The sequence below is a fragment of the Eptatretus burgeri genome, chromosome 2 (genome assembly GCF_056783735.1).
Source record: "Eptatretus burgeri isolate ZD-2024b chromosome 2, Ebu_testis_v1, whole genome shotgun sequence".
NCBI classification, from domain to species: Eukaryota; Metazoa; Chordata; class Myxini; order Myxiniformes; family Myxinidae; genus Eptatretus; species Eptatretus burgeri.
In genome coordinates this window covers 98,115,305-98,126,975 of record NC_140962.1, presented here as the reverse complement: position 1 = coordinate 98,126,975, position 11,671 = coordinate 98,115,305, and the positions used below count along the sequence as shown (strand labels likewise).

At 42.9% G+C, this 11,671-nt stretch overlaps 1 protein-coding gene and 1 long non-coding RNA gene across 3 annotated transcripts in view; one reads left to right on the top strand and one right to left on the bottom strand.

The window, feature by feature from the left end:
• The window catches only part of LOC147032651 (uncharacterized), a 134,165-nt gene that overhangs the window by 42,908 nt on the left and 79,586 nt on the right, over nucleotides 1–11,671 (bottom strand). For both annotated transcript variants that reach the window (XR_015055275.1, XR_015055274.1), the window contains exon 2: nucleotides 1,099–1,175. This is a non-coding gene — a long non-coding RNA (uncharacterized LOC147032651). The remainder of the gene's footprint in view (nucleotides 1–1,098; nucleotides 1,176–11,671) is intronic.
• The window catches only part of LOC147032653 (uncharacterized), a 54,919-nt gene that overhangs the window by 39,727 nt on the left and 3,521 nt on the right, over nucleotides 1–11,671 (top strand). The window contains exons 9-11 of the mRNA XM_085870446.1: nucleotides 390–509; nucleotides 636–771; nucleotides 4,507–5,809. Of these exons, the coding sequence (XP_085726572.1) occupies nucleotides 390–509; nucleotides 636–771; nucleotides 4,507–5,809 (1,559 nt within the window). The remainder of the gene's footprint in view (nucleotides 1–389; nucleotides 510–635; nucleotides 772–4,506; nucleotides 5,810–11,671) is intronic.

The window sequence follows — 11,671 nt, the reverse complement described above, 5'->3', positions numbered from 1 at the left end:
CTCCGAAACTGGACCTCCGAGGGACCTGTTTTTTGTGCCCAAGGAGAATGTCTTACAGCATCATATAAAAAAATATAATATTTCGCGAATAGATAAATGGAATTACCAGCGCTGCCATTTGTTAGAGTCTCTTTGGAAACATGCCTGAAATTTCACAAGGCGGGTTTCTGGGTGCAAACTAAGAGGGCTGTGATAATCATATTTATTGTGCTAAATTGATTGATGTCATGTTCATCAATATCGGCTAGTCGCGTCGGCCAGCTTTCCCTCTTGAGCGAGCAGCCATGTCGCCAACCGGCTTGTCCAATTATAATCCCGTTGCCTCATTTTTTTGTTTTTTTATTAAAAATGACTTCACAGCTATTGAAATTACTCCCCAATCCAACCAGACTTGTGAGCTTCTCGCTGACGGGTGGAACATTTCACGGGTTGAAGACCAACAAGCACCGTTCGCGTATAAAGGTGTCTATTGGATAAGCTATGATGATCCAGAGAGCGTTCGAGAAAAGGTGAGATGCACTACAGGCTCATTGCTCCATAATGTCTTGAACGTAAGCAAAATTCCTCCGCAAAATTTTGGATTGTTGTTCTGAATCGGTGTGTTGTAACTTCAACATAACTTCTGACTTTTCCAGGCTTGCTGGATTAAAAGCCGTGGACTAGGTGGAGGCATGATATGGCGAGTTGATGATGACGACTTTAATGGTCATTGTGGTGGAGGCGAATTCCCACTTTGCAAACAGCTTGAACTGGTTTTACAGGACCCATCCTGTGAGTATCGCTCAAACAGTCAGACGTGCTTATTTTAATAGACATGTTTTCTTCTTTTTATATATTTATTTTATGCATGGTTGACCTGCTTTGTTTTTGTTTTGTTTTTCTACTGGTCTAAGTCTTATTGAAGAGTTTCTATGAACATGCATATCACACATGGGGTATTGACATTAGGTGAGGTCACTGTACTTTTAGATGAGCGAGCAAGGTACCCATCTCCAACGGATTCATAGATGTTTCACCTCGAATAAGAAATTTTTGGAATTTGTATTGGTAGAAACGTGAAAGTGATGATGTGGACCATGACATGTGGTGCATGCTTACCTTATGGACAATGGCGGTCCGCTCAGAAGAACAATCATTCGTGATTCAAAATAGATATGTCGTGCATAGCACGATACCTGCAAAATCAAAGTCAATAATTTAGTTGCAATGGAAACAATTTGTTCATTTGGAAACTTTGACCTATCTCGTGTTTTACATGATGGAATCTTGTGCATAACAAAGTTCATTGATACATTTTCTAATTGCCACCTAATAGGAATTTTTAGAGGTTTTGGATGGCATTGACCTTGACATTTAACTAATCATGACCAGAGTTTATATATATATATATATATATATATATATATATATATATATATATATATATATATATATATATATATATATATATATATATATATATATATATATATATATATATACTACATGTGTGTAAATAAGCAGTGCGAATTTCATTCTGATATCTTTTGATATATCAAAATTCCTTAAGTTTGGCAATACTAAAATCACAAAACAAATCCCATTTGATTATAATGGGGGTGAAATTGTTGTCACAGACACAGTATGCTTTTCACACGTGAGATTTTTCTCTTTGCCACGTGGAGATTTTCAATGCCACGTGTAACGTTTCACTATGCTACCAACCAGGATGAGTAGAACCTGAGAGAGAAAAAAAAAGACAGCAAAAATCAATGAATTGATTCTATTTTGCACCCTCTTCGCTTGGTACTCAGGCAGTTTACCAATCGCAGGCCTTTTGATTGTGGCTGGTGACCCTCAAGTGTGTTACTGCAGAAGGCCCTCAGACAGGTGTTAGGGGTCTCAGGGTTCTCGAGAATCTACAGGGTCTTAGGGTCCTAATGGGTCTTCAAAATCTTAGTAGTCTTAAGGGTATTTGGTGTCTTAAGAGTCCTCAGTGTATTAATGGTTTTAGGGGTATTAAGGGTTTTAGGGTATAAAGGGTGTTAAAAGTCTTGGGGTCTAGGGGGTATTAAGGGTGGTTGGGGTCTAAAGGATCATGGGGGTCTTGAGGGTCACAGGGGTCCAAAGGGTCTTAGCGGTCTTAAGGGTATTCAGGTTATACAGTATCTTATGGGTCTGAAGGGTCTTTGGGTTATAGTCTGAGGGATCTAAAGGGTCTTAGGGGTCTAAATAATCTTAGGGTTAAATCAGGTCTTATTGCCCTGGCACTTTTAAAGTCCAGTGTGTGATGTCACCCTTGCTGTTAAAGCGTGGCCTGTTCGGGTCAGTTTCCTATTGGTGCCCACAGGGATTTGAACCCATTAATTGTCCGCCAGTCCTCATGTGACTGCCATTCCATCCTGGCATGTAGCCATACATAAAAACACAGTGTGGCCTTCTCATCATTGCCCTTTATTAAGAAGATAAGCATAAATGCGGTGCCCCGCTACCACAAATTTTCCGGTTGAGTTTTTGCATTTGGGGAAATCACAAGGATCCACCCAGCCATAGTTCAAGGGACAGATGTCATATTGAATACACCACCCACAATGCTACATCATCATGTTTTCACCTCAGTCAGGTAAATATTGTTGTGGTTACCAAATTCGCAAACCACCATTCAGGTCCCTTAGGTGAGGTATCTCAGTAAGTATGTGTGTAGTTAGGCCCAACCCCGTTGTCTAGAGGGAATAAATGTTATTCATGCGTGCTGCGACTCTTCAGGATAGCCGTTTTTCTTTTACTATCTTTATTTTGGACAAACCGCCATTGTTACCACCACCAACCACAACATCAACCACCCACCGCGGCGCCGCTTCACGTCACACCTCGCAACCGTCGCATCGCCACCGTTCTTGCGCCGCTTGTGGGTACCGGTGTTGGACTCGTGCAGGGCGCACGCCGAACAGCGTGTACAAAACCACGGATTTTCCACTTCAAAAACGGATCAAAAACGACACACGCCCACTTTTGTTCCGTCCAATCGGTGAGCGAGGGGCGATTTGGCCCCGCCTCCAGGGCGTTGGAGGGCGATCGCTATATGCAAATTTATGGATGAAAAAGCATTCACGCCCACTTTTTCTCGGGCCAATGGGGAGCGAGGTGAAAGGTCGAAGGCAGGGGGTCAAAGATGAGAGAGCGAAGCCACGGGGCTTATATAAGTGACCGCGTTCGTCAATAAAAGAAGAGAGTTAAGACTTCGCGGGCAGTGGAGTTGGGAAGAAGAAGCAAGAAGGAGTTGGTCGTCGTCGTGTGCGTTGGAGTCGGAGCAAAAGGGGGCGGAGCTGTGGAGAGGTGGCGAGGGCAGACGAGGGGGTGCTCGCGTCGTGCAGGGAGCTGCACACCAGGGAGGCCGACGGCGCGACCTGGCCGAGGTGGAGACGCTCGTCGCGGGACTCGAGGCAGAGTGGAAATCCTCTATACCCCGAGCATCAGCAACCCCCTCCTGTTTCCCCCCGCGCTGAGATAGTGCGACCAAGGGGGCCCCTTTCCCACCCCCTACCAGACACTGCCCGCGAGGCCCGCGGAGTTGAGGCACCATCGCCGCTCCGCGTCTCATCACCAGACGGGTAGGCCCGACCCGGTCTCGGCCTCAGGCCCGCCTCATCTTTGAGGGTATTCTTTTCTTGGTTTTGGATATGTGTTGTCGGCGCCGTCTGTGAAGTAAAATTGTATAAGTGTTGCCGTGTGCTCGCGTAATCGGTATTAGATCTGCATTGTCGCATTTGCTTTTTGTGTAAAAATTGCATTGTGTTTCTCTTCTTTTCTATGTGCTTTTGGTGGAATTGAATATGTGTGCTTTCCGTTCGTCGCGAATAAATGTGCTTTGTGTTGAACTGTTTCCCGCTTCGCTTCGTCATTTCTTTCATTGAATCCTCATCTTGCTTCACGTAAAGGGTTGGTAGTGGGCTGAATACGCCCGATAATTAATCGAACCGTCGAGGTCGACGAATAACACCGCTCGGTTATCCCGATAGTACGGAACGGGTCGCTTAAGTGGCCCGTGTCCGAAGTCGACCTGCGGCGAGGTGCGACCGCCCGGTCTACCCTCCGTGTGGGTACTTAGGTAGGTCGAATTTGGCGAGCAACCCTATCCCACGCGGGGGCTGATTGGCTCGATCGCGGTGAGACCGAAAGGTCCACCCGTGACTGGTTCCCGGCGTTAGTCCGAGAGGGTCACGACTGGATTGTCCGTCCGGTGGGCGACGTGCCGCGATTCGAGTTACGTGGCCGTCAGCACGCCGGCGGGCGCGAATCCGTAACAATATGATAAGAAAGCTTTGCTGTAGGTATCTTTGTCTGTATTTGCGATAAATACATGAATCCTCAGTGCATATCTTCCCATCCCCAATTTATGCTCACTCGTTGGAACATGTTATGTTAAACATGGCACTTCGCTTGTGGATCTGGGATAAGGATACACTGGTGTGATTATTTTCTGGAATGCTTTCCCACAAATTCATGTTACATTATACTCTTTTACAGATCCTTGTCAAGAGGCCACAACTCAAGGAACAACATCATTTGATCAGGGTCAAACCACTACTACCTTTACTCCTGAAACAGCTACTTTGACAGCTGCAAAATATGATAGTATTTCAACTAACACATTTCCAATGACCAGTTTACCTCCACTGTCAATGCCTGTTCAGTCTCTAGACAATATGGAACCTTTTACCATGGACCCTTCCGCTCCAAAAACCACGACTGAACCATTTCGTGGGGTTTCAACAACTCAAGATACCAGTGATGAAGCTTTCAGCAGAGATCCGACAATTCAAAGTACCACCACTGAATCATTCACTATGAATTCTACAACCCAAAGTACCACTACTGAAGCACTTAGTAGGATTTCTTCACCTGAAGGTTCCACCACTAAAGCATTCAATGGGATTTCTTCACCTGAAGATACCACCACTAAAGCATCCAATGGGGTTACTTCACCTGAAGGCACCACTACTGAATCATTCACTGGTGTTTCTTCTCCTGAAGATGTATTTACTGAATCATATGCTGCCATTTCAACTCAAGGCACCACTGATGAAGGAACTGTTGGGGTTTATGCCACTCAAGACATCGTTACTGACTCTTTCACCAGGATTCCTATAACTCACAATACACAAACAACCTTTCTTATTTCGAGTACCATTTCGAAATCTACAACATTTGGTCAAAGCTTTACAACTACTTCTTCAGCTCAATCATCCAATGTGCATCTGGTGGCTATTTCAAATGCACCAATTACCATTTCTTCCCAATCTACACTCCTTACAACTACAAAATTCATGGGAAATACTCCCATGACATCCCCCACCATCCAAACCACAACAACCAATACATCTCCCATGGCTTCAGCCACTCCTTCAACAAGTACAATAATACATTCACATACTTCATTGGCAACAACCAGAATGCTTTCACAGGCTGCCACCACCACAAACAAAGCATCTCCTGCGGCACCAGCAATTTCAGCTAAGTCAACTACAGTCCTCTCAGCAATTCCATTGACAGCCAGAACTACATTAACAACTCAAACATTAAAACCTTCCCAAACTAAAACAAACTCCGTGCCTCTTGCAACTATTTCCATGCTGCCTGCAATCACTGTTGCACCAAATAAATTATCGAAAACCACAATTAAAACTACATTACCTATCAAGACTAAAGCTATAACCAATGAAATCACCACCACCATACCTACTACCACAACCAAGACAGATGTCATAACCTCCATGACCACCTTCAGAGAATCAAGTCTTCCACAAGACACAGCAACCAATGTCACAAGGTTTGTAGTGATACAATCTTAAGAGAACCATGTGGTTTAGTCTTATATTTCGAGAAAAAGGGTAACTTGTAGTTGTTTGTATTCTATGTTTATTTTGATTTATCCACCGTTTCAGCCAAATATTACCATGGTGCTCAGTGCTTTGATGAGGCAACTCTCTTCCCCCACAACACACGCACGCACGCACACACACACACACACACACACACACACACACACACACACACACACACACACACACACACACACACACACACAATACACATGTGCACACACTCATATATATATATATATATATATATATATATATATATATATATATATATATATATATATATATATATATATATATATATATATATACACACACACACACACACACACACACACACACACACACACACACACACACACACACACACACACACACACACACACACACACACACGATGCTGCACTGTCTGAACTTACATCTTTCCCTGGCTAGGTTTGCAGGCAATGAAGGATTATAAAATCACTTCCCCACGCAGCATGGATTTTCAGCTGCTTTCTCAACCCCTGACGAAGCTAAACCCCTTGCTTTATAAACCCCTGACTAAGCTAAACCCCCTTGCTTTATAAACCCCTGACTAAGCTAAACCCCCTAAACAGCTACGCTGGCCACAAGTTGTATGCACGGTCTGCGATCGTTGACAGACGTCAACACATGCTACTTGTAAGTTAATCATAAGTTGAGACACGCCGAGGTAATGTTTAGCGTACCCGAAACTTATTTCTAACCTATGATTAACGTGTTGTTGGCACGTTACGCGATCGTTGCCACACATCGACGGACGTTACTTTTAAGTTACTCATAGGCTGAAAGACGTCGGTATAATGGATCGTCCTTGCATCAGCGTCCACGGCCACGGCCAGGACACTTATTTGCAGCATTCTTCAAACTTTTCTTCGGCATGACGAGGATGTTCACACTTCGATGTCTAGCTTGGCTATGATTCCAATTGTCCATCGGCTGCGTCTATTTAAAATAGTCGAGTTTGAGCGTTTCAACACGTTCAGAAGAAACGCTTCAGATTTCCAAACCCCAGCGTCAAAAAACAAAGGCGAGTGACAGCAATTTAAATCTTTCATTGTAAACAATGAAAATAGCTGAGTGGTACCGTTTAAAAGTCGTTGAGTGTAAAAAAAATCCAATTGTTGAGCGCAAGCGTCTACTTTCAATAGTGGAGATGCAGCCATTTAAATCGTTGAGTGGCAGCCTATGAATAGCAAACCCTACGTCACCGGCAAAGATAAACTGCCGCACGATATGGATAAGTTAGGCTATCGTTGGGCATAGTTTGTGAACGCCGGCTTCACGATAATTATTCGTTGGTATATCGTATCTATAAGTAATCAAAGCGCTCTATGCACATTATTAGTTCATTGTGCATTTGTCCAACCCGTTATGAATAGACCTAAATCGTAAAAACAAGCTATAGCTCATTATTGAAAAAGCCCCATAAAAAATTAGCCGCGAAGAACTTCGAACAATGGTGAAAAGATGTCTCCTACCCGTGGACACGCATACGCAAGGACGATCCATCATAACCCACACCCTCCCCCTCACACTCACCTACTACTGCCAACATGAACAAACTACTACTTATACTAATACTAATACTAATACTGATACTGATACTGATACTGATACTGTTACTGCTGACATGGACATCGACTCAAAAAGGACTCGAAAACACTGTTGGGTTCCCCTTTTATGAGCAGCATTTTTATATACCAATTCCCAAAACCGCTGGGAACACGTCTTTATATGGCAGTTGTAAGCTAGAAACATGTTAATTTATTTTTTTGTCGACCGGAAGACGTCATTAGAATACGTCTACATACGTCGATGTGTGTTGGGACTACGTAAAGAATTGGTTCAAAGCACGTCAAACATAAGTTAGAAATAAGTTTCGCGTAAAAAAGACATTACCGCGACGTGTTTCGACTTATGAGTAGCTTATAAGTAGCCTTTGTGGACGTGTGTAAGCGTCCACATATCGTGTGTAAAACTTATCCCCATCGCATGCGGAACGTGTGTCATACGCCGAGTACATCGTAAAATTTTGAACATGTTTAAAATTTCTTGACATACTCTACTTACTACGACGTATGATAGCGTACTTTAGCGTTCTACTCACGTATACCAAACTTACTCATACCGTATTTGACGTGCCCCAACGTTTTAGACACATTTTTCTTAGGTCGGCATACGCTGGCAAGATCGCCAAGGTGTGACCGCGATGTTGTCACTTCCATTTCTACGGCGGTTATGATTCGAATCGTTGTGCATCAGCCTTTTAATAGGCTACGTCACGACATCGTCGGCGATGCGTGCAACGCGCTATGCTGAAGTTAGACTATCGTTGGACATCGGTTGTGTAGGCCGACAACAGGTTCAGCATTCGTTGGTATAAGTTATCTATAACACAACGAAACGTTCTGTGTCCGTTACCAATGCGTTATACATTAGACCAAGTCGCTATGAATACGTCCGAATCTTTATAAAAAAAACATCAAAAGTTCAACGTAAGCCAGCGTTTTACATACATTTTAATACGTTGCCATCGCTGGCTAAAACGTCAAGGTGTGACCGGGCCTTAAGATCAGGCTTTTGAGAGCAATTATTTCTGCGATATTTTTATATGGATGTAAAACATGGACATTGAATGCTTATACCGAAAAGAACATCAATGCTTTTTGTATGAAATGGAATTCGGAAAATTTTACAAATTTCATGTACACTGCTCAGAGGACGAATATTTCAAGAATACATGAAATAGCTCAAAAAAGTTGGCAATAGTGAGACCTTTTTATTGATTGTAAAACAGAGAAAATTAAAATAGTTTGGCTGTGTAACTCGCCACAGAGAAAATCTACCGTTAGCTAATAATGTAATGCCTGGAAGAGTACCAGAGAAAAGAGGAAGAGGGAGACCAAGAAAGTCTTGGATGGGACATAGTAATGAAAGGACAGGGCTGAGATAAAATAAATGCCATTATAACCGCAGAAGATAGACTCGATTGGCGTTACAAAGTCAAGTGGATGGAGGTCCTCAATTCTGTCCTAACAATGGATTCTTATCTCCCGTGATGAGGCTGAGTCTTTGGGCCTCTCACTCTCTCACCGCAGGCAGGTCGGTGGTATTTGTCTTCTACTATCTCCTCTCCAGTCTTGCCCCACCCCTGTTCTCTCTGTTATTTGTCCCCACCACATTTCCGCAGGGTGCTCAAGGTCCACAACAACCCCCTTCTGGTAAAACTACCAAAATCACGAATCACTGCTCACCTTCACTCTTTCATTCCTCTTTTTTCCCGCCTTTGGAATAAACTCCTTCACTCTATTCAATCCCATTCTTCCCTCCAGGCCTTCAAAACAGCTGTTCACCACCACCTCTTATCATCCCCCATCCAAATCCTCGATCTTTTCTACCCAAGTTAATCCACCCCAAACCCACCTCCTTCAAATTCCCTGCTTTCCATCCTGAAAGTCCCTGCAATGTCCATCTTGTATACCCCGTGTTCCCCGCCCCATCCCTCTCCCTTCCATGCATCTCCTAATGTCTCTGTTCCCCATTGTTTTGTCCTTCCCACTCCCTCCCCTCCTGTCTCATGCCCCCTTTGCTGTGCGTTATGTGTTAGCTCTCATACGAGCCTCGACAAGGTATACAAAAAAAAGTCATCTGTAGTGGTACTACGACCTATTGGGGCTCTGGATTGATGGATGGATGGAATTTAATCTGCATGCCAAAATATTGGCATGCTTATATTCTTCCCAAATGATAATTGCATTTACTAACGCTGGAGGTATAGTTACATCTCAAAAACCACAGCGACTGAGGGAAAAATAACAGATTTAATTACAAAGCGGAAAGGAGAACCCGATAAAAAAAAATACAACATGGATCACCAAACATAATGAGAAAGAATATTAGATGGTGGAACAGAGGGGGTGGTCTTCACTCCTTTTAAGTGCAGGGAAGGCGCAGCTTGGGACGAGTTGGTTGGATTGGGCCAAGCTTTTTCAGAGCCTGATTGGGAATCCCAATCACAGCAGCTTGAAATTTGGCTTGCTGCCACTCTTACTGCACATCACCTGACAGCTTGTGAACTGCACGTATCTTGGCAGCTTGTGAACATGACCAGGGAATGTAACAAAAAAAGGGAAGGGGTTTGAGGAAACGAAAGGCCATAAAATAGAGGTAGAATACAATGGGTTGGTGGGGAGAAAAGGGTCTCCCTACACAATCGATCATGACAGCACTAATTGGGGTAATTATATTTGGGTCCAATGCTCCACGTAGCATTGGTTTTGCCGAAGCAGTTTCTTGCCTCGAGAGACAATCATGGATGTGTCGCCAGTCAGACACAGGGAATCAGAGCAGGATTTTGGGCTTTGTTCAAGTTGCCGGCAATAACTTGCTGACTCTTCATGAAGGACACCATGCCATCTTTACTGTCCACCAACGAATGCTGGCAGATGGGACAATCTGGTTTAACATCCATCTGAGGGACAGCACACACATTAATGCAACGCCCTGCATGCGAAACACCAGGATGAGAGTTTATAGCTGAATTAGATGAACCCAAGCTAGATAGCTCAGAGACGAGTATGCATACCTCCAGTCTAGGCCACCCTTCCAGCCTGAGTAATTACGGGATGACTTATTCTCACATTATGACATAACTAACCAGCTAATTACTCTTCTTTTACTACCTTAGCCTCAAACATGACGAGGCAGGAGGTAGCAAGGCACAGGTCGAGTCCCATAACATCAAATGCTGCACGACCTGTTAGCAACAAGTGTCATCTCCTTACAGGAACACATTGTCTCCACCCTGTCTGTGTGCAAAAGTCCTTTTTGCCATTTTTCCACTCTGATGCATAAGGAAATAAAAATTTTGTGTTCAATGCAAATACACCTTTATAAAAAAGAAAATCTCATTCAAATCAACAAATTTATACACAATGTCCCTTGATATAAACTAATAGCGAGTATGTCCACCCTTTTCCTTCAAAATCACTGACATTCTTCTTGGGACACTTTCAATTATTTTTGTTATAAACACTTGTGGAATGGCATTCTATGCTTTTTCCAAGACCTTCCAAAGATCATACAAGTTGTTTGGATTCATTTTTTTTACTCTTTCTTTGTCCAAATAGTCCCAATACAGCTTCAATGATATTGAGATCTGTGCTTTGAGGAGGCAATTCCATGAATTGAAGGACTCCAGCTTCCTATTTCTTTTTTTGTGTTTAATTGCACTCATACCTTGCTGTAGTCAATATACAATCAATTTTCTGCAATTTTCCAACATCACTTGAAGATATGCACCCCAAAACTTGAATTGAACCTCCTCAATGCTTAATTGTTAGCTTCAAACAAGGCTCTTAATAAGTTACATTTTTTTCGTCATCTCATGTACTTCGATTAGATCCAAATCAATGAAACTTTGACTCGTCTGTCCAAGTCACCTTTGATCATTGTTCAATAGTCCAATTTATGCGTTCTTTTGCATATTTTTAGCCTTTTACTCTTGTTCCCATTTCTTAACTGAGGTTTTCTTTCCTGCAACACATCCTTTAATTCCTGATTTCAAAAATGACCTTCGTACTGTTGATGGATGGACAACACCTGAGCCTTCTGCCAGTTTTGTTGTGAATTCAATGTTTGTCTTCCTTCTATTTCTTAAGGATATTATCTTCAAGTATTGCTCATCCTTATTAGACAGCTTTTCAGGTCTTCCAGTCCTGGTTTTGTCAATGGCAGATGATGTTTCTCTTTACTTGTTGATTGTGCTTCAGATGTACCACACATTG